Here is a 27695-nt window from a genome sequence, read left to right on the forward strand (position 1 = left end):
CCAAATGATCATAATTTGGAAATTTTAAGATGGGCTGTTTGGTGCTTGGGCTGCAGAGCCACAGGCACCCCAGTCCATAATTTCTCTGCCAAAAGAGCTGCATCTCTCCTGTCTCTCAGGAGCACATACTTCTCCCTCCCTTTTGCTCACTAGACCCTTCACTGACCCACAAAACCTTACTAATGTAGTAGAAAACTCTTTGGCCAAGCAAACTCTTTGGCCTGAGCAAGTTAAAGCTCAGGGATATGTCTGACATCCGCTGAGGCCAAAACCAGGCAAGCCCCAGGAATGCAGAGCCACAAACTGGAAAGGAGAGGCAGAGGTGACTTTCCCCTTTCAGTGGTGGAGCTTCTTCATTTGTCTTACCATCTCATGGGAACTGCAGTTTTGGCAGGCTGGAGAAATATCCTTATGGTTCCTGAAAGAAAAAAACCCAAATATTATCCCATCACTGATCACATGTGCAGATAACCAGTTGATCATCTGGAATGGTTTTCCAGCAAGCTGAAGAAAACCCACAAAAAAGGCCTGAATGCATCTCTGATCTAAGCATCCCCAGAATGCTGACAACATCACTGTGCAGCAAATCAATGCTAATGATGCTGAAATAACTCCAGTCACTTGCAGTGGATTATTTGATGATAATCAGGGTCAACAAAGAAGCAAGTGTGACTAGTCACGGTGTCTAACAAATGAATTACACCCATTAAAATAATTTAAAATCATTAAAATAAATAAAAAATAATTTAAGCTGATGATTTAAGTATTGGAGACAAGAGAATATCACTAGAACCTGAGTTTCATGCCAATTAAAGTTACAAGAAGACGAAAATTTCAAATTGGATTGAATTCTTAGGACAGAAGTTACACAGTCCAATGCCTCAGCCTCAGCTTTGTTAAATGCCTCAGCTTTGTTAAACACTAACCACCACTGGTTTTAAAAGAAGTTCTGTATATGTGCTGCATGCAGCTCAAAAATAAAAGTAGTATAAAAGTTGCTTACTCCATGGCTACACAAGCACTGCAAGCAAAGCTCCATTTCCTCCAAGCAGGAAAATTTCAAGTATTTCAACAGGTTGCAGACCAAGGTAATTTCAGAACATCTTAGGAAGGCTTTAAAATTTCCCCAATCTTAAAGCCTGTCTCATAGGGAAGACTAATAACAGTCTTAAATGAATAGAAAAAGTGTTGCCCCGTCTTGTGTCACTAAATTGAGGAATTCTGGAGCTCACTGCACTGGGCATCTCTCATTTCTGATGGAGGCCCACATCACATCATCTGGGATGGCCAGAAACTATGAAATGGGTGTCTCATGGCAAGGCAGCAGCAATCTTGCCAAAGACACAAACATTTGAGTCTCTCTTCCTTCCATATACCGTTACACAGATTAAGAGAATTCCTTAGGATTCAGGAGCAGATATTGGGCAAACAGTTTTTATTAACAAACTTTAGCACTGTGACAAGCTACCAGCGTCGGGCAAGACTGCCCACAGAGAAGGTGGCAAAAGCCAGTTCACCTTATGGGGAATTAAAGCATTGCTACTGGAATGGCAGAAGCATCCAACTTTTAAGAGATGTGAAAGTGTAAAATAATATTGTTATTATCCCTCTTACCCTTCTGCCCAACTTGTCAAGCCACTGTGCCCTAATTAACACAGGCAAGGTAAGAGCCCGAACAATGTAGTTTAATAAAATACTAAGGATTGAAACAACAATCCTGCAGGTTCAGGTACACAACTCCTATGGCCATAGCAGGACTGACAAGCAGGCAAATGGCATGTTACAAGGACAGTACTTCATGGCAAATCCTTTGTTCTGTGAGTGCCAGAAAACATCTGCCCTGGTAAGAATTAAGTGCCAACAGTGCTAAAGCCCACAGGCAAAATCAAACTGCCACAATGAAGCACAGAAGTTGCTGCAAACAACTGAGTGTAGTGAATAAATATATACACACATCCCTATGGTTGATACCAGTGTGCAAAATCATCCTAATTTTTCACTAAAGAAACTACAGTTCAGTCTTTCAGTGCTAACTGAACCAACACTGCCACAGACTATTAAATAAGCACTTGGAGCTATCTAGCAACAGGGAGTAAAATTCAGAGTAAACACAGCACGATGTATTCACAGACCTATACCTTCCACCTGTTTGGTCATGCCAATCAATGTGTCTGAACATCCCAATGCTCCTGGCAAATTTCTCACAAGTACTCCCTACCTGCCATCCACAGTATTTGAGAAAACCTTTTACCCAGAAAATATCAAGAAAGCAATTTGACAGGTAACAGACATAGAAATAATTAAACTCTAGGCACAAATCAACTAGTCTGAATCACTAAGTACCCTGATTTGCCAACTCCTCTTTATGAAATACTTCAATTTTAGAAATTCAACTGTAATATGATAAACAATCTCTGAAAACACAAGAGCCAGCAGAAGGAAGCTTCTCAGTTCAACTTGATGAATACTACCCAGATTTAATGAAAAGAATCAGATCAGATGTAATGTCTAGTTCCACACTTGTATTCAGGAACATAGAAACATAAAAATAATCCTATGGGGAAAAAAATTACTAAATTTAGACAGAAACAGAGGCTTAGACAACAACCTTAAAAAGAGTAGAAAAGTTGAACCAAATATAGATGAATGTAAGAAGTTTTCCCAAGTCTTCCGATTTTCCACTGTGATAAAAAATAGTGTGGCAGGCACGGGAGCGAGGGAGAAACTTGGCTCACACTCCACGTCAGAGCTGAACAAGCACTGCCTATACTTGTCTGCTGGCTATTTTTGTGCCTGAATGTGTAGTTCTGCTTGATTAGAGGCTGTGAAACCTGAGAGGTCCTGGATTGCTTCACTTCCCTTGGCAGTACGGTGTATTCCCATGGCTGCAGTACACTGCACACACCACTAGTCCCAGCCCACGTTCTGCCGACTGCAGATGTGGAGCCATCTCTTCCAAGGAGCAGGGCCTTGAGGTGAGAATTTTTCTCTCGTTATTTTAAAAATCACACCTTTTTAAATCACTGGCAGGATTTCCACTGAACCCAGCTGTTTTATGTGAGGTGGAGATCACAGCCCTCCTGCTTTTGAACAGCCTTCACTTCTTTAGCTAGCTTATTCTCCTGCATAAAGTCTTTTGAAGCATCAGACAGTAACAGATTTACTTGCTCATTTTTGGGTTGAAATTTTCAAAACACGGGTTATGCTTTTGTTACTAGAAACCAGTGAGACCACTTCATATTTTGTTACCCTCAAATCCAAATAATTTCCCTACAGCAAACACCACAGTGACCACTAACTGGTATTCCTAAAGTAAAACCTAAATAATTATATTTTATATTACTGTAGTGCCATGAAACATAACACGAGTCCACTCACCCTCCAAGTTCTTAGAGTACACAACAGTACAGAAAACAGCAATTTGTGATGTATTACCTCATTTCAGATTTCATTTCCTTATTTATTGAATCATCTTCACTGACATCTAGTGCTAAATCAGTCAGACTCTACAGTACAATATGTGAAAGGTAATATTAAAAGTCTCCTGATAAAAAATAAACTTATGCTACCAGTAAAAGATCAAAAGCATCTATGAAATTAAAAATTGAGAGTACATATGACACAAACTCTGCATTGAGCTTTTAATTAAAAATATTATCCTGCAAACTAAAACTGAAGGCTTAAAAATAGTAGTCAAAGTGAAAAGAATTACTGAGGCATCTTTGTGTAAGTTTGAAATTTCTGAGTAAATTTATGAATAAACACAGGAAATCCCACTGGAAAGAAATGAAAAGAGGCAAAAGGACTCTAGACAAAAAGTTGCAAAGCAGATGCATAATTTTTGTAAGAGAATGAAAACGCTCAGTTCCCCCACTGTGCTGCCACAGAGCAGGCTAACAGCCATACGTAAGAAATTACTCTTAATGGGGGAAAGGTTGGGAATACCTTTGGCAATACTATTTGTGACTCTGTCTCCCTGCAAAAAGCTGCTTCCTCATAACAGCAGATGAGGAAGAAAAACAACAACAACAAAAATGCTCTCTCCTTGCCCTAATTTTTTCATTTAAAGTCAACAGCAAATCCTTTTTGACTGCTAAATCCAGCACTGGAGTTTCAGTATGACAGTTTGTTGGAGGTCTAGAAGCAAGGTATGTGACAATGCCACTGCAAGAACAGTTTCAGCTTGCTTTAGACTCTAGAAAATTGGAGCATTTATTTTCTGCGGACCTCCAGAAGGGTGTAACGTGAGGTTTCACTTGTTTGACTCTCAGAACTGAAGTTAGGAAGCTTTGCCTAGCTGAAGAGGAGGCTGCTGAGGGGACAGCTCAAAAAGCCACTGGTACAAAGGTAACAAAAATCCCACGTGTTGCTAACACAACACCCCTTTAAGGCAAGTTGTCCATATATTTGACGCTGCTTTTGGAGCGGGAGCGAGATGTGAACATGTGAACATTCTATTGTGGCCCAGCCCGAGATCAGCTTGACCAGCAAAGACACAACAAAGGTGGCACTCAGTACCTGGCAGCTGGATTTGTCCGGGTTCTCCTTATGTGATCGTCCGTGGGTGTTCAGGCACGTGGTCATGTTGAGAGGGGCAAGTTCTGCAGCACTGCTTCTTGGTGGGCTGGTTTTAGTAGCTGCTGCCTGTATTCTTTCTCCTCTACCAGCAGCAGACAGAACCTGTGTGTGCTGGAAGACACTGGGCCGACTGCAGGAAGAGTTAACCACTAGCACAGCTGAACCCCACAAACATACTGATGTAAAATGAAGTACCAGAACTTCAAATGGATCACATCGGACCTTTTTAATAGCATTGCAGTGAAGAATCATTTGTAAAACACAGAAGAAATGAATCCATTCTCAAGAACACGGTTTGAAAATACAACTGGCTTTTTGGAAGCTTGAGGCTTGGATTTCCTTCTCTACTGATCATAAATGGCAGCTGACATTTATAGTCCTTTTTGAGAAGCATTCTTGTCACCTTTGACAGGTTGGCCAACAGAGGGAATGTGGGACAGACTGTGACTCTTATAAAATGATAGCTTAAAAAAAACCCCCCAACTCTCAACATAAAAAAAGTACCAATATGAAAATTATAATCTGTATGATTATCCAAGCCATACAAAAACATTTTAACTCAAACACAATACATAACATCTTTAATCACGAGATTGCTTTGTAAGAGGGCAAACACCTCACTGAAGGTTTTAATCTTTTGAATGCCAAGACAGCATTAGTCAGAGATCATAAATCCTCATGTAAATTGGCAACTTTCTTAATTTTCTGGCAGTTCTTTCCTGAACTCACCACATGCAGCCGAGAGCAGATGACATATTATTTGTCCTCAATAATTCTACACGTGCACCATTTTTAGCCTTAACTTTTGAAAAACAGAGATAAATAACAATCAATATTCATGTACCCTTTATTTGCTTTCAGTGTAACATTCCATGCTAATTGCAGATGTAATATTCATGAGTGTAAATATAAGAATTAATAACTCTGGGTTGGTTTTCTTCCCTTTTTACACGTGAATATTTTGGCTTACAAAATTAACAGCATACAGTAAATAATCCTCCCATACTTTGTACAAACTACATGATTTTGATATACAAGGATTCTGTTTTTATTACAGTGACAATATACAACCACATCTATTTACAATGCAAAAAGTATATAAACCACATTTTAAACACTCTGCTACTGGCAGCCACTATTGTTTAGGAGGTAGCTTTAATTAACAAAATGAACTGAAGCCACATTTTCCATCATGGGTTCTATCAAATAACTTACAATACAAAGATAAAAATTCATTGTATGAACAGTATGTACAGTTTAATTCTCAAAACAGCAATCTAGCTTTAATTCTTAACGAGAATGTCTCCAGAGTGACTGGGACGGCAGTGGATTTGCTCTTGATTTAGTGTATTGTTCAAGAAACATACATAAATACTTAATCATGCATTCATAACTTTATAGCCATCAGATTTCAAACTAAATATAGAAAAAATGGATCACCGATTGTACTTAAATCATTAGGGTCTCAGGACTTTAATGGTTTAAAAAGATTGCACTGATTTATGTGAAAATCAGTGACTTCACAGAGTGTTTTTCACTCTCAGTAAAATAACTGAAAAAATGCTTTTCTTCATTGCCAAATTGCTTTGCATTTTCCCTCCATTTGCTCAGTCTATCCATAAATATCACTGGAGTGCTGTAACATTCAATAAGCTGCAGAGCATTAGTCAGTCTTTCTGCAAAGACATGAGTTGTGTACACTGACAGCACTACTAACACCCCCTGATACATCAACATTCCTTCCAATGTTATGACTTGACTGCATAATACTGAAGAAACTTGCTGTGGTTCACCTGAAGTAATGCATCATCACTGGAAAAACATGTTCAACCCTACTACTCCTGACAACCTCATATTTTTATTCCCCTAATCTATAGAATATTGTGGATTACAAGTGCTTTACTGCAACAAACCCTTTTTTTTTAATTGAATATTGGCTTAAAATACAAAACAAACATAGTATTCCTATATTGCTGTCACAGTTACGTATGGGAGAATTAATCCCTTTTTTGGCCCTGCAATAAAATTCATCCTGAGATTCAATGTTGAATACACTATACAAAGCTAGCAAGAGATTTTTTTTTTGCTTAATTATAGAAAAGTTACATTTAAAAATAATTTCTGTGATATCAAACAGCTGTCCTTTATATTGTGCTTTGGCGGGGGGGGGTGGGAGGGAAATCAACAGAACTTACCTCGCCAACAGCAGAAGCAAAGTACAACTGGAGCACAACGTGGAAACACACCATTAGCATGTAAAAACTGTATAAAAGAAACCACTATTGCGTGGAGAGAGTAAAAATATCAGGTAACAAATTTGGTTTACCAATTATTTACAGTCGGGGCAATTGATTTATTCGTTTAAAATTTTTTTTTTAAATGTATGGCTCAAGAAGTTGCTGCCCGCTTCCCTTCTTTACAAACGACACCAAACAACGATTACAAAAGTGCTTCCTGCTCGAAAGGTCAAACCAGGCAACAGTCTGCAAAGCATGATACCTCTTTATTGGAACAGCTGGTGGCAGAAAGCCTTTTCAGTCTTTAATTCTTGGTATGTTGTAGGCGTAACGAACCAAAGGGAACCCTCGGCTTTGGTAGAAACAGGCGCGGCCACAGGCCTGCACTTGGTCCGAGCTGTCCGACACAAAGGAGTCGTCCTCGTCCGCGTAGTCGGAGTGGGCCGACTGGGTGCCGCAGTCCGACCAGTAGCCATCCGGCCTTTGGCAAGGCACCACTGCCAGCGTGGGGCAGCTCTGAGACTTTATTAAATGTTTACAGGGCACGGGCTTGGACAGAAGGAGCGACTCGCAGCACTCGCACACGGCGATGTTGCCCTGCAGGTGGGAGTAAACGCCGCAGTCGTAGTAGAAATCCTGCGTGGCGCAGCCCCCTTGAGCGTTGACGGCGATCGCCACCGCGCCATTCTTCCTGGTCAGGTGGCGCCTGAGCATCTTCCAGTCTTCTTTGAACTTTGGGTTGAAGAATACGTACAGGACCGGGTTCAGGCAAGCAGGCAGCGGGAAAAATATCAAAGTAACAGACTTCATGATTTCGGGGCTGATGGAAATCGCGGTGATCAGCGGCGCGAACGAGAAGAACGCAACAGGGCAGAAAAAGATGCAGTTCGTGAAGATTAGCCAAGCAACATGCTTAATCGTGCTGGACTGGGAGTTTTCGGAGAGATCCTCTTTTTCCAGGTTGCAATAGAGTTTAGTGTAGATAACAGCCATTAGCAAAAACGCCAACGAATTCAGGAGCACTAAAGTTACTGTGAAACCAAGTGAAGGCGTTTCTCCGGTGGGGAAGGGCAAGCAAAGGGGGGATGCCGAGTACTCAGCTTTATAAAAAAGTGGTAAGCATCCCGCTACCACGGCACACAGGAAAGCAAAAATCGCTGCAATTTGAAATTGTTTTTGGCGATTGCTTTTCCCCTTTTTAATGAACTCCTTCGCAGAGAAGCTCCGTTCGACAGCTGCCAACATCAGGAAAAAAATGGCACTTTCTGACGAAAAGACTGCAAGAAACCCAGCAACTCTGCAACCACTGCCAGTCTCCCACCATATGCCAAATTCAGCAAATCTTCCCCAAGAGACAGCATCCAAGAAAGTTAAAATACCAGTATAGACTCCCATAAATAAGTTAGAGACAGAAATCAGGCTTATAAACAGCTTGGAAGATGGCAGTGTAGTACAGGATGCAAATATTGTTAACATGACAAGCAGGTTGAAGAACAAAGCAACCAAAAAAATAAACCAGACAGTAAGTCGAATCATCCAGCTGCCCAATAAATATTCACAAGGCTTAAAGGCACCTAGAAGAAAACAAAAAACAAAGAGAAGGACAACCAATTTAGGAAAAAATTCTGCCTTAACAAGCAAGATTTTGAAAAGGTATTACAAGAGTACTCATTAATTAATGAATAGGGTACACAGCTGAACTGCTAAATAGGTCAGTTGAAAGTAAACTATTCTGCTGAAGCTATTTACTAATTAATTATGCCTGAAATAATAACACAGTGAATGGTCACTTGAGAACACTGTATAAACAAGCTAGCTAAACAAACTTAATTACTTTTAGCTACTCAAAATAGCTTTTATTAGTGTCACCGAAATACTTTTATTTAGATTTTATACATCATAAAAAAAGATTGGCAAAAAATATGAAAACAAATGTTCACAACCCACTTGCAAGGGGAAGGAATTTTTTAGAAGGAACATGTTCTCTCAAAAAATGATTCACAAACATGCCTTCTGGAGTAACTTTTGGTCACAAGGAAACATCTGTAAAACAGCCGACAAATTCAATTTAATCAGCTTCAATAAGGACAGGAATTTACCACAAGCCCTGTCCTCCATCCTTGTCACTGAAACACACTGTGAGCTTGGAAAGCCATATAGGAAAATGATTTTTTTTTCTTCTTTTTTCACCACTTAAAAATGCTTAAATAGTAAAAAAAGCCCAATAAGCAAAATAATAGGAGGCAAGACAAGGAAGAAAGATCACTACTATTGCTTACCCTTCTAATTGCTATTTATTCCATAGGGAAGTCCTACTGATTTTAAGTAACAGAAGAGCTGAACCTCTCCTATATCCCCATTAGGCACCGCTAATTGTCCAAAGCACAACAGCTCGGGATCCCTCCCTGCAGTCAGGGAGCTGAAGGAAAATGCCAAACTCTGCAAAGGCTGGAGCTTCTGAGCCAGACTCAGCCTGTGACCCTGGCTCTGCACAGCACACGCCTTCCCTTTTGGCAGGGGAAAGATAAGGACAACCCACCCCTAACATGGGCTGAAACACAACTGCACAGAACCATTAAATGCAGTGCAAGGATCTCCCAAGGCCCAACGCAACTTCCAGCAATTAATGAACTGACAAGATAAAAATTAATATTTTGTTTGTTTAAATGAGCGAGCTTCATTTATGGGCATGAAATAATGGTGCTCACTGGATGAACAGACCAGTAAAATCAGCAGTAATATCCCTTTTTAGCAGGTATTCCCAACTAAGGCATCCGTGCCAGAATAATCAGTTTTACAATACATTCACATGACACAACGATACCTGCTAAGCTGACCTACATAAAAATAAAAACAACTTCCCACTAGGGAAATTTAAAAATGTCAATTCTGTGCTTACAAAAATCAATTTGAAGCCATTTTTCTAGCAGCTGTACTTTAGACAAACAAAACCCACCACCCTTTCCTATCTTTCTCCTGAAGTCTTGCCATCCTTAGAGTTAAAAACTACCCTCCTCTCTCACTGATATTTCCAGCCCATGTGGGAGGAGGGGAAAAATTCATGCTCGGAAGGATGAGTTTCACATCTTTCAGAGAACCTGAGCTACTTGAACACCACTGCTCAGCAATCCATTCCTGCCATTAGGCAAAGTGAAAGGTGGATCTACGAGTTGAGCAGTGATTCAGAACTTACATGGTGGGTGGAGTATCTTACTTATGACCAGATGACAACATGGCACAGAAACTTGTTAGTATGGGAGGGACTGGCGAAAAACAAGGCAAATTTTGAACTTGTAAAACAAGCTCTTCGTTCCTTTTACATCTACTACAGCGTTTCTGGCATGGGCAAAAAGAAAGAACTGAAGACTTCAAAGATTTAACCCATGTAACACACCATCTGAATTCTCATTCTGTGAACAGGAGATCAAAAACAAATAAACGGCATTAACAAATTAACTCTCAGATTATTTACAATTACATTAATAGTATATTTGACTGTCTGACCACAGTTCTTTTTGGCTGTGATCAAGAAATCCTTGTGATATGCTGGATACTAAAGCTCGAGCTAGCCCAAAAGATGGAGAATGAACAGATTTTCATGATGTAAAATACAAGTTAGGAGAAAAGAATGAAATAAGACTTGGATAACTCCTGCTCATCTAGAAGTAACTTTACTGGAAGCACACTGTTTCCCCCATCTATGTGTTCCTTTTTATGCAAACAGGAGCATACAAGATGTATGGAAGGCATCCTCTGGAGAGGCTGTGGCAAAGGCAAGGAAGTAGGAAGCACCACCATAATTGCTTTTAGGAGTGGAACCATGTATGGAAATTTGCAGTTTGAGAAAGAGAAGCAGAAGGGCAGAAAAAAAAGCTGCCTGGAATGGAAATATTCATTGCAAAATCAAAGCCTTTCAACACTCATGGACCGTTCAAGCCTGAATTGGTAGTTCTGGTGTGCCAATAAGACTGTTCCTTGCACAAGTGTCTCTAGCAGTTTAAGATGCTACCACCTACTCCAACTACTTGTAACAGCCCTCTGCTCTCACTTAATGCAGCTACAGCAGGGCTGGGGATCGCGTGAGTGTTCCTCATCCACTCTCCTGCAAAGACATCAAGCTTTGCTAAAGCCACCAATGACAGCAGCCTGAGTCAAGCTTTTAGAGTATGGGCTGAACTGCCACTGAAACAGGTGAGCATTCATACAGTCTGCTCCACAGAAGACATCCCCTTGGCAAAAATAAAGCAGAATTAGGGGACACAGTGCATTAAATACAGCAGACTCCAAATACAAGTATTACGATCTTGATTGTTCTGCTTATGGAAAGAAACTCCAGTATTTTTCCTAGCATAGTTCTCCAATAAAGTGCTACGTGTCTAAAGCTCAGTCAAATCTTTGTGATTGCTCATCCAAAACTGACATCAAGTGATGTTTCACTGTATAAATTAATCTCCTGTGTACAGAATGGTTACCAGGAATAAAACATGTAATTCTGCAGCCAGCTCTTTGCGTAACACCGTGCCTGAAGTTCACAGTGTGGCTAAAGCACATTACAGGATTTACCTGTTGCTGGTGTACAGTGAATAATAGTCTGTCCCAGTTCCTCATTTTCCTCATTTCTCAGAACATCAGCTGTAAAAATGAAAAACATGTTAGTCATAGAAAGAAAATAAAAGTGAAATGCAGTGAAGCTGCCCAGGATGGGAGTAGTCTTTTGAGGGATCAAACACCTAACAGTTCCACCAGCACTCCAGCCTTTAACAAGTGGAGTTGCTCTAGTTTGCCACATAAGGTCGAAAGCTCAGTGCAGAAATAGGTGCAGCAGTTTGAGTTACTCCTGCCTGACCCAGGTACTCACAGTGCTTTATAACAAAGCAACATCTTTGATCACCAGGACCCTGAAACAGACAGTGGAAGGGACAAGCCCTGTCTGAATAGGAAGGTCGAAATACTGAGAACAGTAAAACCATGACAGAAGCAATACTTGCAGTTTGAACTTTTTTTTTTAAAAAGTTGATTTTTTTTTCCCATACAGGCAAGTCTTACAGCGTCTGACAAATACCTCTCATGTATTTAGAAGGAACAAGGTACTGCTGATTTGTAAGCAAATGCTAAGCACTTTCAGCTTTACATTTTTCATACTCCCTTATTCAAAGACAACATACACTGTTATTTGAGTCCAGCACAAAACAATACTGCTGGTTAAGTACAATGAAACATTTACCCTTCTCACGATCCATCAAGGCACCTTGATCTTGGTGACTGGAATCTTCAGCATTAGAGTTTAAATAAGAATCACAACCCCAAAATGCACAGCACTGGTAAGCATATGGTACAGAGAGTGACCTGAAATACAGGCAGAACAACGAAGATGGGTAAGCACTGTAACCAGAGTTAAGATTACTATCTATTAAAAATATTTAGATAGCACACTTCAGTGCTAAACTTAAAGCTTCTTTTTTTGCAGTTGCCAATAAAAAACTACTTCAATTTGGAGCAGGCATAACCACTTCTGACAAACTCTTGCACCGAGATAAAGGACAGGTGATGCATACAAGTCTTGCCTGCTGTGAGAAGCACTAAGAAAATGTTACTATGTTTAGCCCTCTACTATTCATTCTATTCTGTATACAAACCAAATTCTGATCAGTGTTTGTGGCGTTGCTGTACAAATTAAACTGAAAACTAATTAAGCACGCTAATTAAAGAGTAACTGTTTTGTAAGAAAGTTAATTCCCAGATGACTACAAGCTTTTAAGTTACATCTTTCCTTCTCACTCTTCGTTTGTGGTACCAAAATAAGATTTCTAATTTTTTTTACATGTGTTTGGCAGAAATAGTACATATTATTATTCTGGCAGAGAAGTACACCTGCACACAGAGTTCTAAAAAATCCACATAAGCAATGAAGCAATAGCAGACCAGAAGCTAATTTTTCTGACTCAAGGCTACATTATCAACTATCTGCAGTATTGTTCCTGAATTCTCCTCTTGCAGATATTTAGGAGGGACATCAATCTAAAGAATCCCAGAAAGCATGAATTCTCAAACACAGATCAAAACCTAAAAAACAATCTGCTGTTTCCACACTACTGCTGAAGCCTGATTCTAAAAGTGACATGGATTCCTTTGCTGGCCTTAGACAAATTAACAGTAGCTTCATCTCCACTTTTTCCATCGGACAGTGTGAGAAATAATTTATAACTGCTTCTTCTTCATGTGCAGAAAGATCTTTGAAAATGGAAAGCAGTTCATCCCTGTCTGATCCACATCCCACAGAAATCAGTCACAAGTTTCCATTTGAGTGATTACTGTTCCTCTTATCATTTGCCTCCAAGAACAAATGGCATATATATAAAGCACGGTGATTATGGAATGAGACACCTGTGCATCTGCTCCCATTTTCCACAGTAAAAGACAGATGTGCTCAGTTCAATAACAAATGGAAATCCACCCAAACCACTCCTCCCAAGTGAGATGGTGCCTGCCTGGAAAGTGGTGGAGGAAAAACAGAAAAGATACCGAGAAAATTGTCCGCAAATGGTTTCTTATACCAGAAGAGTCAGATGCCCTTTCATATACACCAACATTGAGGCACTACAGGACTCAGCAAAGGGCCTGATCATGTGTCATGAGCACTGTCTAAACTGGCTTCATTTATTGTCCCATTGCTTGTTGCTGTGAGAACGAGGTGCTCTGTGGTGTTATTTACCGACGTACCGGAGCTTTGCGAAGTTCTTTGCTGCCAAAGCTTCTTTCAGCTCAGAATTGCCCGTGAGTTTAAGCTGGTTCAGCCCACTCAGTCCTTCAGTTGGAACTGAAGTGAGCTCATTGAAACTTAGGTCGCTGGAATGTGAATATTAAGACAGTGTTACAAACAAAGTAAGTTTGAAGATCCTATAGCATGCACTTCACTGAAGCAGGAAGGACTTTTAAAGTCTCATGGAAGGCTGTGGTCTGGCATATACCTGTCAGTGCAGCAGGCACTCTAAAGAAGTGTGCCCTGCATATGTTCAGCTGGCAAGAGGCTTCCTGATTTACAGATATTAAATGATGGGCATGTATCAGTTTTAAGCTAAAAATATTCACTATCTCAGAAGTTTTATAATAGAGAGAGGAGTTGACTGCACAAATAGCCTACTTACAGGTTAACAAGAGCTCCAACAGAGATAAAAGCTTCTTTGTGGATCTGACGAATCCGATTTCTACTGAGGTCCCTGCAGTGAATGCCAAAGGAGATTATTTTAGCAGTTTCACCAAATCTTTGTAACAGCCACTGTACTAAGAGAAAAAGCTAAGATCATTTCCCCTCTCTTCGCAGTCAGCCAGGTGCAGCAGCAGCCAAATCCCTCGGTAAGGCAGCTGTATCCTGCTTCACCTCATCCCCACAGCTGAATCCATCTCCCACTCCTGCTCCCTTTCCCTTCCTTCCTGCTGCCAGGAGCACAGCCTGTGCTCCCAAGGCAGAGGCTGGCTCTGGCACCACCTATTCCCAGCACAAAGGTGCCAGGACAACCACTTTGGTGAGAACTGCACACTGGCAGAGGTGGGGGAAGACAACAAAAGAACAGGCAGAAGAGCACCTGCATTTTCGGATGTCAAAATCCAGCTCCAGCTTCTGCTGGGCCACCATGACTTATTCCTTTTAAAATACCTGTCAATTTGTGGATTTTTTTCCTGATAATTTAAAATGTTTCTCATATAATCTTCATATACCTAGAGATGTAAGGGGAGAGGATAATTTTCTTTACTGATCTGCTCCTCCTGAGGAAAGCAGACAGGATCTCTCCAATAAATACTACATAATGGAATAATGTGGTTATAATGCAAAATAGTGGAGCACCAGGAAAAAAGATCTCATTTTCAGTCTCCATATACATAAAAATATCTTTATGGGCTAGAAAAAAATAGAGAGTAGAAGGGAGGGGGCTGAAACTGGCTGCTGCTAGTATCTCTTGTACTTGGTTTACTTTATCTTGGGATCCAGCAAACCTGGCCTTTTGCCATCAGTCAAATTTATAGCACCAAACCCTGACATCAGTTTACATGGGAATCAAAAACATGATCTTGTTTTCCTCAGCACTGCAGCTCTGTGCACTTACAGGATACGAAGGGAGGACAGTCCTTGAAAGGTGTCCTCTGCAATTTCTTGTATTTGATTATGTTGTAAGGAACTGCAAAGGGAAGAAGCAGAAACAGAACTTTATTAGCTACATGAGCTGACTTCAAACCAAGGGAGAGCTTGGTACCTGCTAATACATGCATTTAGCCTGATCAATGGCAGGATTTTTCTCATTTCCCCTGGTGGGCAGGCTGTTTAACTATTTTGCATTAGCTACATAATACAACCATGAAGCACTTTCGTGGCACCTCTATCCAATGCACAACTCATTTAATTTAGAAAAGACTGTTTAGTGTGGACTGAATTACCTTCAAGCTAAAAATAACACTGTGAATGTTGAAGAGTCACACTAAGATTTAAAACAACTGTACTCCATTCTGCAGGAAGTCTTTAGGCATATTTTAACCACAGGTACACTTCCATTTTCCAAAATGCAGATTTATGAAAGGAAAATATTGACAAATGCCTCAAGAGCTAGTGGGAAAATTTTAATTCCAGTTCACTAGCTCCCTTTACAATGAACAATGGGTATGAGCCTGGAGATGTAAAGAGTATAACAAAGGTCCACAGGCCTGCTAGCCCCACTCTGATTAAGGGGATAGAAACTTGAGAGGTAGAAGGAGAAGTAAGAACATACACAAGTGGAAAAATTGCATAGGGTCTGGCAATTAAACTTAAGTAGATTTAAAGCAATGAAATTAGGAAAAACAAAGATGGGCTTTAAATGTGTCTCACAGGGACTGGGGAAAAAACCTCATTTTACACAAGCACATGCTGATGGCTGGAGGGAACTGAAGAGTGGAAGGGACAACAGGCAGGAAGGAAAAGACACAAATGCTCGTTCCATTTATGTGCATAGCAATACTGCCATGAAACGTGGGATTGAGGTGTGTCTTTCAATTCTTTTGTACCACAGGGATAATTAAACATTAACTAGTTGAGGAAACCACACATGGTTGAATTCTCAGTCCAGCACACTCCACTCCTCACAGGTGGTGGTCATCTCTCTCTCTGTCCTTAATTTTAGAAACTTACGATCTAACATGAAGCAAAAAAGTTTCTAGGGAGGTGGACTCAGCACACTAAGGAGTTAATAAAGATAAACAACACTTATTTCTACTTACATTTCTTCCAAGGAGTGGCAGCCCTTAAAACTTGGGAGGTCCTTTATATTGTTATAAGACAAGTCCCTTCAAAACAGAAAACAGGAGAAAGATGCTTAGTTCACACTCCTTTCTACTTGAAACGTCCCAGCACTGGTAACAGTTAAATAGACTGACAGAAAAATCTTCCTGTTAGTGCCATTCTGTGGAAAAACTAAGGGCAGTTTAGAGAAAATCATGGAGGGAACCCCAAGTGTCTATCTGGGTATATGCATACCCTAAAAACATACTGTACAAGCTCCCTGAATTCTGAGAGTTGTAATATAAAAAAGCTTATTGATAACCTGCTTTTTTCAGAATAAACTGGAGAAATTGTATGTAATGGAGGAATTTGGTGCCAGTTTTGATGCAGTGTGCTGCTACCTCCTTAAGCAGAGCTAGGAAAGCTCAGAATGTTCTCTGAAACTATGCAGCAAAAAAAAAAAAAAGAAACTAGAAACAAGCTAATAATCTCAAAATTTCTATTCAAAAGATAAACTGCTGTTTGAAAATAAATCCCACCCTATCATTCCTTCTCCCCATTTTTTCTTATATTAAACAGAGCGTACTTTTTCTCCTCCCTTTTTCAGGATTTGCTTTTGTTCCACATTTTCCTGCACGTATCCTTTGCAAACATGGTCTATCCCTACTGTCCTGATGGCTTCAGTTACCAGTTTGGGGGTTTTTGCATTAATTTTAACACATCCTTACTGCTTTTTCTGTTTGAGCTTTGTATTGCTACCTTCTTCCTAATCCTCCCCTCCATTTCTCTTGGGTCCTGATGCTCTGTCCCCTGTTCCTGGACACGAAAAGTCAAAGCACTGTAACTAAACTCTTCCTTAACCTCTGAATGTAGATGTTGTGTTAAGGATGAGTGGTGGCAGAGTGAATCTGAACATGCAAAGACTGTTCTCTGCAGCACCATCTCAGATATCTCTTATAACATATGAAAGAAATATAGTGCAACCCTACAAAGGGGACTCTGTTTAGGGAATGTAAGGCATTACATCAACTCTGCCAAACACCTTGATGTGAAGAACCAAGAACCCAAAATGTCCAGCTTTGACAGAACTACTAGGATGAGCAATTCAAAGCAATACTTTTGCTTTAAATTAGATTTAAGTTTCTTTCAAAGCATTCTGGTGCAGATGAAAAGAGAGGCACAATGTGTCTACTTACAAAGTTCGAAGCACCTTTTGCTCCTGGCATAAATTAACAGGAATACTGTTTATCTTGGTCCCTGTTAGAGTTCTGTGGAAACAAAAAAAACACCACCAAAGCCACATATCTAAATGCCTGTATTGTTGATGGCAGATGGCATAACAAGCATATAGAAGAGCAGAATAAGGATGGTGTCTCAACTACCAGGGTGACAGATTCACCCACCAAATTTTTTCTTTGTTTTTTTTTTTTAGAAGAGGACAACTTTTCTGTTTTTCAGTTCTGTGAGAGGGATTTAGTACCAATGGCCTTTTCAAAGGCTTTTATCAGCTTACCCTACTGAAAAAAAAAAATGTCAAGAGGCACCCAGGTATCAGAGTAAGAAAAGTTGTGTTGTTAAGTCTATTGACAGGAAGAGAAATATATGCAGTTCCTCTCCAGATCCACTTATTGTATTTCAATTACTTCACAAGAAGCAAACCCAAGAAATTACTGAAATTTGTTTCTGTAGAAGATACTTACAAGCTCTCCAGGTTTACAGTTCCTGTCAAATTAGGAAACCACTGCACCATGCTGGCACCCCGAATGACCCTAAAAAAAAATATCCCCATGGAAATTAGCTGTAAACTGTTATGAAATTGAGTTGTGACATTCCATCTTATTATCAGGTAGATATTTGCACTAAGGAGACATTGTAACACTCTCATTGCTTTTATTTAAATTTTACACTCGAATAGTGTGTGAAAGATGATCTTTTCACTGCTTTTTATACTACTTCTTTGCTTGATGAATTACTCCTCCATGAGCAAACAACTGGAATTCAGCAAACTGGAAAGAGTGATATCAACACACTTATGGAAAGTATAGTTTGTAGTTCAAAGTTTCACTCCATTTTGCTTATTTGTCACCCCCAGAACTGACACCTTTTGAGGGCATGCAGGCACTAACCTGCAAAACATTCTCACAATGTACATCCCTGCTCAAAAAAAACCACTGAGGACATATTGCAGTTTGTTTAAGTAAGAACCTGAGCATTTAGCCTGGGGTTATGTGTCTTATGAAAGGTAATAGAAAAAAAGTTTGTAGAGCACATTTACTAGAGCTTCTGAAGAAACTGGTATTCCCAACAATAACAATTTTGTTAAAACTTACTGCAAGAAAATTATAAGGTAAGAGGGAGTCAGAAAATTTATTTATTTTGAGTTCTTAGCCACCACATTTCATACCCATTCATTGTACTATATTGTCAAGAGAGTACTTACAGGGAATGCAGATCTGACAGATTCTGAAATGCTGAGTTCCCCACAAAAGACAAAGGATTATCATACAAATGTCTGGGAAATGAAAAACATGTTTCAATGGTTGTTCTTAGAGTCACTGTCTGCTAACAGTTAAAAATAGATGCATGAAAATTACTTACATCGTTCTTAGAAGGGGGTTTCCTGCAAATGCACCATCAGGAATTATGGAAATGTAGTTACTGTGAAATCCCCTAAAGATATCAGCAAAGAAGAAAATCAACATTTAAAAATACACTGCCAGCAGATTCAACCAAGAGTTATTTTCTTCACATCTACTCAATTCCCAATCCTGCCAAAACCAAGATTGCAGTTAAATAGGAATGACTTTAAAGGTATGATTTCTGCCCACTGCACATCAGCTGAACTGAAAATATTTCATTAGAAAGAAATTATTCTGTCCAAACATGATGCTGTACTTTCACTTTTCTTACTCCTCTCTTAAGGAGGGGACAAAGAAAACATGTATGATCAATGAATACTTAATTCTGCTACTGGAGGCCAAAACCAGCTTGTGATTAAGATCTATGCTAATGGTTCTCCTGAATAAATTGCTTGCTTATGTAACTCCAAAATAATTTTCAACACATTCCCTCTCTAGATGATGATTATATTTTTCTTTAATTATAGCTTCACTTAGCATAACTTAAACTGATTTAGGCTGCTGCATAATGAGACAAACACTCTTAAATCCAGGAATTTCTTTTCTTATTTATGGAAAGGAGAAAGAAAACCAGTGAAAAGGGAGAATAAGAAATACTCACAACTCCTTTAGACTTGGGAGTGCTTTTATGGCTTCAGGGAACTCTACCATGTTATTGTAATTTAAATCTCTAGAAGAAACAAAGCAAGAACATTAAAAAATTTTAATAGTAGTCATGAATTGTCAAAAACAGTTTTTGTTTAAGACAGTCCAACGAAAGTAAGAAGTTCTCAGAACACCTTTAACTAGACCAAAGAATAACTTCAACTTAGATTTAGTCTTCTGATGTTTTACATGCTTTTTAATCAACTAATAACTTAGGTAAGATATTTAATATTATCCAGAGGATTATTCATATTAAGTCAAATAATATTTCCTTACGGCAAAGCTCAGTATTTTTCAATACCTCACACATTTTTCTTCAACCGAATTTACATGGAAATGAACTATGATTTCAAAGATTATTAAATGATAATAAAAAAAAACCTAGTAAAAATGATTACTCTTTATTAATTTACTAAGAAAACTTTTCGTCCAGGTTTTATAGAACAAACAGTAAATAAGCCATTAGGTAACAGCAAACCTCGTGGCAAAGGCAATTACAAATAAAATAAATTAGAGGCACAGAGAAGTCTCATGACACCGAATCAATACACGAGTGACAGGGATCTGCTGAATTCTCAGTTAGCACATCACTGTTCCAGCAGTAATGTCAGGACTTGTCACAGTCTTTTTTTTCTGCAAAAGGGATTCCTTTATAAGCAGCAAACCCCATTTTCAGTCTCACATCAGCTGCGTGTATTTACACAGAATGTCATTAGTTAACTGAGGTTCTAAGAGAATGACAAGATGGAGGAGGCAGCATTTCTGAGGCTGCCACTGGCCTGCCCTTGCCCTCCTTCGTTAGTTTTATTTATTTAACGTCCTCCAAAGCAGAACAAAATGCACGGCTAAGGGAGATATTGCTTATTAGATATTCACTGAGTGAGCTGAAGGGAAATGGGAAATGTAACCCAAGCAGCTGAAAGCCCTTCCTTGCCCATGAGGCACTTTGGGAGAGGAGGAGCAGTGGAAAAACAGCCCAGTGGGGCCCCCTCGGAAACCTCCTGTTGTCACACAACAGTTTTGGCAACGTATCTTAAATATGTTTAATCCTACAGCAAATCTGAGAAACAAATATTTGTCCCTTATCACCCCCGGGGCCACTCAAACACTTGTGATATATCCACCTGACTCAGTGGAGTGCTATGCAAAGATACACCAGCTAGATCAGGGCTAAGAACATTAGAGCCACATCATCCAGCATGACATTTCACCCAGGCTAATATTTACCTGCTTCTCAACAGAGTTAATTAGTTTTGGTGGAGCACTGCACTGATACCAGCCTTCAGTTCCAAAACCTGAGCTGGACCTAAGTGTTAGTGGCATGTGTTGCACAGTGCCTGATTTGCAAAACCTTCATCATAACAGTATGGTAACCTTGATTAAGCTGAGAACGAGACAAACACTGAACAAGAAATTATTTTAAGAAACATACTTACAAGGTTTCAAGGTTGTCTAATCCATCAAAACAGTGCTTTCCTATGGTTTTTATTTTATTATTATGAAGATGTCTAAAAAGCAAAACCAAAACAAAGTGAATGACTTCCTATAAGTTAACACATTAGCAGATATTTCTATGAACTCAAGAGAGTTAAATGGTTTAGAAAAAACCATTGCATGGGGGAGGTTATGTAGAAGAATATCTTTCACTACCAGACAGAAATATATCATCCTCATATGGGAACAGAATAGATTGCCTGCAGTCAAGATAACCTATTTTAATTCTTTATTCACTATCCAGAAGTGTGATAAAAATATGATTTAAACATATAAATCAAACTAGTTTTTCACATTATTTCTTGGAGGTTTTTAAGCCTACACAGAAACAGGTTTCAGATAAAACATCATTTTTTTCTTCTTTTAATACCTCTGAAAGCTTTCTCTGACAACCACCGGTTTGAAATATTCATTCCTATAATGAGATATCAGGAATACATAAATGAAATTTCACTACCCACAGCCCATTTGACTTTCTGTTTAGGATGAAAGTCTTGAGCAAACTTTGGGCAGGTTCTTTAGTGCCCATGGCATCATCTCATGTTGGCAGCACAGGCTGTTTCTAGATAACTGAGCTAAAACGCAGCAAAACAACCATTTTCAACCCAGATTAATCAAAACTGTAACCGAGGAGGAAAGCAAAGCGACCCACGAAATACAAATACTCACAGGACAACCAGACTGGAGAGGTTTGTAAATGCATAGTCAGGGACGTGTGTTATCTTGTTGAGGGCCAGCGTTAACGCCTGCAGAGAGGGCAGGTTGCTGAGCGGGTAGATGGGAACTTCTGTCAGGCTGTTGTCATCCAACCAGAGGTGACGCAGCTGCACCAGCCCCTCAAAGCTGTCCTCTGGTATGGCAGTGATGTGGTTGGCATCTAAACGCCTGTATTGGAACAGAAAGGATTCCTGTAGCAAACTCCCAAACTACAGATCAGCAGAAATATCAGTTGAAGTCATAGAATCATAGAATAGGTTGGGTTGGAAAAGACCTCCAAGATCATCAAGTCCAACCCCTGATCCAACTCCAATTACTATATCATGGCACTAAGGGCCACGTCCAATCTCTTTTTAAAAACTTCCAGGGATGGTGAATCCACCACCTCTCTGGGTAGGTCGTTCCAATGCCTGATAACCCTCTCTGTAAAGAATTTCTCCCCCCCAAGCTTATATGGGTTTTACTGAAATAACCTGGAGTTTATTCTATACCACCTGATGCCATTGCCAGGGGTGGGGGGAAGGGAGTCTCTTCTGGGAAGAAGGGGTCCCTGCCAGGTCCACATAGTGCTGGGGGGAGCAGTTGGGTGCTGTTGTTTCCATGTGAAATATCCGCCTCTTTCTTGTACCCTCTGTCATTTGTATTGTTGTCGTTACCATTTGTTTTTATTATCTCATTGTAGTTTCCAGTAAATTGTTCTGCTCTCAACCTGTTACCGTCACCTTTTGTGGCTCCAGTTCTCCTCTCCAGCCCACTGCAGGGGAAGGAGTGAGTGGGAAACGTGTGCTTTCAGTGGGAGCACTATATTGGAGAATACCATTCTTAAACCACAACAGTGACACACATGGAAGGTGACAAACCTGTCTTTCATAGAGAAAAATCAAACCACACATAACTGCTGCAGTTACCAGCTTACCTATGCTACGGGGTTTCACCTCTGCTTCAGGTTTCAAAGCATCAAACAAAAGAACTCCACACCTGGAAAGCCAGGTTGCCAAAATACATGTGCTCAGCTCCAGATGTGAAGCCCTGATGGCAGGAGGCACAGGTGTTACTGTCAGACCAGAATCCTGATCCGTGACAGCTGACAAACCTGATCCTGCAGCTCGGGCAGGCTTTGGCAGTGACAACTGAAACTCTCACCCAAAATGACACGGGATTTTTCCTCGTGCAACACTTTCTGAACCAATTTGTTTTTTCATCTTCCTTCACTAGCAGTGCAGTTGTTTGGACAGCACCACTGGCAGCCAGGGCGGGCAAAGGACACAGACAGAGACTGGTTCAGATTTGTCTGTGCTATGCCATGTAACCAGATGTGCTTGGGACAAAAGTGGAAAACCACCCTACTAAAAGGCTTGGATTTAAGCATATGGAAGCCCCAGGAATGAGAAGGGGAAAGGGATAACCCAGGAAGAAGCAAAACATTTATAAAGCAGTGATGACCCATGAGATTAAAAAAATGGACTGTAATGAATCTGAGAAGGCACAGGGCTGAGAGCACCAGGCAGCTCTTGACTGTCCTCTGACCTAGAGGCTGAGCCACTTGGCTGCACACACAGTGACTTCACCTTGCATAACTGTTCTGAAATGGGTGCTGTACCAGCCATGGCAGTGTGCTGCTGTCTGGACAGACAGAACAGATACACCCTCCTCCACTAGAATTGATGCTTATTATGATACGAATCAGCACAGGTTTGGAGTTACATTAATCATTCACTGTGTTTCTAAAGCCATGATCAGACATTCTCTTGAAAGTCTAGCTGGTAGTTTCAGAAATCATTGCCTCCAGCCATTCATCTCAACCCTCTCTGGGCAGGCAGCGTGGACCAAGTGACTGCTGTGCTTGTCCCCAGGTACAGTCACAGTACTGAAAGTGGTTCTGGATCCCAACACTTAAAGGACATGCAGAATTCAAAGGGAGAAGCTGGGCAGGACAAAGGATTAATGCAGAAGATAAGCTTGATCATGAATTAACACACTTAACCTATTTCCTTAAAACAGTTTGTTGTTGTGATGTACTTGGTTTACATATTTCAAATTATTAGAGAAAAAAAGTCAGCAGCCGAATTTCCATTTAATAAAAAGTCAAAAAATACATCAAATTAAGCAGCAAATATACTAATACAAGTGGGAACTAACAAATCTGTCTGTAGTCAAAGCTCTTTCTTAAGATAAGTGAGGTGCCATTAGCTCTAAAACTGTACATCAAAGAGCTAATTCCTATGGTTCTTATACTGGCATCCCCTTATCATTTGCCCCATGGTCTGACAGGTGTGTATGATATTCTGTTTGAATGTTCTTAGGCTGTACTGACACTAGAACATTTCAGAGAAATTAAAGTCTGATGATAATAAAGGAAAAAAAAAAGGAGGGGGGGAGAGGAAAAAAGCCTGCGGCTCTGCTTCAGAAAAAAAAAAAAAAGGCAACTAGAAATTACCTGTCTTTCTTCTCTCCTAAAGTCATACAGCTCCCTGAAGATCAAAAGAATTATTTCCCAGTGGAATAAACATATCCGAATCTTCTAATTTCTCCCTGTCCCGCCCCCCCAATTGTGTTTTTTTTTTTGTTTTGTAGTGAGGGGTTTTTTTGGGGGAGGAGGAGTGTTGGTTTGTGGTTCTTTTAAGAGAAGCAGCACACTCAGGAGGCAGGCCTCAATCACTGTGCCTGATTGTCCGGTGCATTTGCACTTCCACTGGCTCTTTGCTAAATTCCATTTATTCTAGCAGACTCTGGAAAACAAAAACACACAAGGGAGCCCCAAGTCCTGCTCCTCCTCCCCCACCCTTTAAAGCAGGAGATAACCAGGGGAAGGATGGGTGCCTGCAACAAGGGAGTCGAGCTCTCAGCCAGGGAGAACAAAGAGGGTCAAGGAGAAGGTGCTGGAGCCCGAATTCTTAGTTTGCTTTGCCAAGACCTCTGTCCCCCAGCACGGGCAGATTGAGCACCCAAATAACTGCACCTTAAACTGATGGCTCTCCACAGCCATCCAGTCTGTTCTGCTTGTTTGCTCCTGCCCAGAGCAGTGAAGATGTGGGTGGGGGGAAAGAACACCACTGACATTGAGCAGGGAGGTTTGGAGGGTGAAAGAGAGAAGTTTTTAACTTATTTGGCCATTTCTGTCTCACCCATATTTCTTTTGTGTTCCTTCATGTCCCTCAGTGTAAGCTTAATATGCTGTTTTTCTTTTCCAGTCAAAACTTATCCTCGTGATGCTGAATGCACAAAACACAGCTGAAATGCTTCTATTTAGTGTGAAATGCATATAATGAAGCATTTAGTGAAACAACTGAAAAGCAAACCTAAAATATTTGACAACTTTCACAAAATACTAACAATTAAGGACCACACCTTTTCTTTAAGGTGGATAAGGGAGTATTCCCTAGCTACGATAACTAACAAAGTACAAGTAACATTCTTTGCTTGGACTGAACTTTGTACAAAGACTGTTTTTCCTTTGCAGTGTTAAAGATAAGACTATGTTCTTTAAATGAGAGCTTGCAGCATGTACTTAGTTCCTTAATCTTTCAAAAGCTACTTCAATCCCAGCTTTCCTATAGGCACTGGCTTGTGAGAGACCTTTACATTTTAGTCTGTAAATTCAGAGTTCACTTGGGGAGCTGTCAAGTTCACTTTTATTACCTTTCAGGTTCCCTCCTCACACAAATACCAACTCCACAAGAAGAAAAGAGCAGGAGGATGACAGAAACCTATACATTCAGCAGTTCTTACATCAGTATTTGATATATCATTAGAACAAGGACATAGCAACTGAAAGGTCTATCAAACAACTATCTCTGCTTTAGGGACACTAGGACTAACATGAACTCCTATCTCAATTCAAATGAGTAAGAGTCCCAAGCCTAACACACACATATAAATGAAATTTTACACATATACACATGTACACTTATTAGGGCAAGTGCCCTGCAGCCTGCATCCCCTGTGAGGCCTTCCAGGACCAGCCTTGCTAGCTCTCATCTGTGACCACTGCAGCCTTCCAGGCTTCACTGACTGGGAAATTTTAACAGCCTTGGGCTTATAGCAGGAGTTTTACTGCTGATGTTGATAAAAGACAAATCACTCCCAACTCTTGCGTTAAGCCACTTCTGCTCGATGGTGATTATTAAAGAACTTTAAAGTGCTCCTTCAAAAACCACAAAGAAATCACTCAAATAAAGTGGAATAGATTTTTAAGTTTTGCAGTTGAGTACTGATAAGCCTGGTACCTCGGAAATCCTGCCACAATGGGAGGCAGGAACCCCCCATGTTAACAGAGGCACTTCAAAACACTCTGCGAGTTTGCTCACAGTATCAAGCAGTGGCTCTCTGTGCATTAGGTGTCGAGAACATCAACACAAGGATTTGCTTTATTCAAAGACAAATTTACAGCAGCTCTCAGAAGCTAATGATCCCTGCCAAAGCTGTGCCAGCACGTTTCTTCCATCTAAATGTTTAAGATGGTACCAGTCAGGGATCATGAAGTTTGCTGCAAATTACCCACAGAGGGTTCAGCTGATCTTTGCCTACATGCTGTTTAACTTCCACCATCTCAATTAATTTTCTGATCATTGAAGTTCGAAATAATTCCCTGATTTTATTTAAACATCAGCAGTTCCTTAAGCAAGCCCAGACAGCTAAAAAAAAAAAGCTACAAAAATCCCAGAAATTCCTGAAGCTCACAAGAAACACCCATACCTCAGTTTCAAGTAAACCATAACAGCTTCTAAAGGTGAACATGGCATAGAAAAATAAGACTTTTGTCATTCAGCAAGTACATGAAGTGTACTAAGCAGTCTATTTAAACTGCTGCATATTCAAAGATTTTTCAGCACAATCAAACATGTTCAGGAGAGCTCTTATACGTACTTTAAACATTCAAGGAAAAAAAACATATTCAGCAAATATAAGTTTGTATTGGTTTTGCAGGTTAAAAAGAAAATGTGTGAATTTCTTCGTTTCCCATTCTGATTAATTCCACAGCTTAACACAGACAGGTTCAACCTGAGGTCTGACCCCTTTAACCCTTTAATAACAGCAAAGCAGGAAACTAGAAAACCCCTGAAGACATCCCATTAAAAGTTACTTAGTTGAAAAACCACCTGCCACTGTTAAAGGTGCATACTACATACAAAACCATCTAATGCTTAACTTCTAGTCATTGCTGTTGATGAACACCTTCCACAGCCTCCCAGACAAGACTGTCCTTACAGATACCCCTTGTCCTTCCCAACTCTATAATCCAAAAATCACTAAAGCCATAAAGCACTCGTCAAGAAGAAAACAGCAGAATTGGAACAGAATTGTGTATTTTTGGTATAGGACTATGTTTGCATTGTCCTCTCTAAATTCGGGGATCTTCCCTTTTGATACATTTCAACATGCTTATGGGTTTTGCCACCAACATGAACTACAGCTTAAAAACGGGCAGTTTCATTACCAGCAGAATGTTTCTAGATTTGATTCTTTGTTTGCTTGTTTTTTAATAAATGCAGATGTAACTTGATCTAAAATAAGAAAATGCTAGAAATGAAAGGCTGGAGCAGATATGGGCTACAGCACATATTTTAAATATGTCCTGGCTGAAATACACCTCCATTCTCTGTCCCCATGCTTTTACCATACATCCTTACCCTGCAAAGCAAGATCCCGCTCTCATTCCTTTCACTTCTACATTAGGACCTTATTGTTTCCTGCCTGGGCCAAGATGATTCCCACTCTCAGAAAATACAGTCACATCCCGGTTAAGCACATTCACACTGATGCCTGCTCAGCTGGTGCTAAGAAAAAATCCAGGAGCCCTTAGTTGGGGTGAGATAAGAAAGGGTTTAATTGTGCCAAGGCAAGAGATGGTAAACGACGCGCGCGCGCCGGGCTGTGCCCGATATGTTACATTTATAACAATATCTGGCCAATCCCAAGTGTGTCCATCCTCTGACTTTTGCTCTGGTCCACCCCCTGGCCCACCTCTTGGAATTGGGTCCGGGGGCTTTTTGGGACCCCCTCTTCATCATCCTATATCATCTTCGGGGTACAGAGAGCAGAGTCACCCAGTTCTTTGACTCTGTCCTGCGGTTTAGGCCAAGATACAAGTGTTCCTCAAACAAGACAGGCTTACCTTGACTAAGAGACAAAACATCT

The 27695-nt window shown here is 40.2% G+C and overlaps 1 protein-coding gene across 1 annotated transcript in view; it reads right to left on the reverse strand.

Moving 5' to 3' along the window:
* Positions 1-5407: 5407 nt before the first annotated feature.
* The window catches only part of LGR4 (leucine rich repeat containing G protein-coupled receptor 4), a 72362-nt gene continuing 50074 nt past the window's right edge, over positions 5408-27695 (reverse strand). Inside the window, exons 5-18 of the mRNA XM_027705301.1 lie at positions 21510-21725; positions 20783-20854; positions 19303-19371; positions 18661-18732; positions 18503-18574; positions 17763-17831; positions 17259-17330; positions 16062-16127; positions 14918-14989; positions 13961-14032; positions 13536-13661; positions 12040-12161; positions 11379-11447; positions 5408-8389 (exon numbers count right to left, since the gene is read on the reverse strand). Coding sequence (XP_027561102.1) covers positions 7113-8389; positions 11379-11447; positions 12040-12161; positions 13536-13661; positions 13961-14032; positions 14918-14989; positions 16062-16127; positions 17259-17330; positions 17763-17831; positions 18503-18574; positions 18661-18732; positions 19303-19371; positions 20783-20854; positions 21510-21725 — 2446 coding nt within the window. The 3' untranslated portion in view covers positions 5408-7112. The remainder of the gene's footprint in view (positions 8390-11378; positions 11448-12039; positions 12162-13535; positions 13662-13960; positions 14033-14917; positions 14990-16061; positions 16128-17258; positions 17331-17762; positions 17832-18502; positions 18575-18660; positions 18733-19302; positions 19372-20782; positions 20855-21509; positions 21726-27695) is intronic.

This window comes from Neopelma chrysocephalum, unplaced genomic scaffold, assembly GCF_003984885.1.
Source record: "Neopelma chrysocephalum unplaced genomic scaffold, ASM398488v2 Primary Assembly neopelma1_323, whole genome shotgun sequence".
NCBI classification, from domain to species: Eukaryota; Metazoa; Chordata; class Aves; order Passeriformes; family Pipridae; genus Neopelma; species Neopelma chrysocephalum.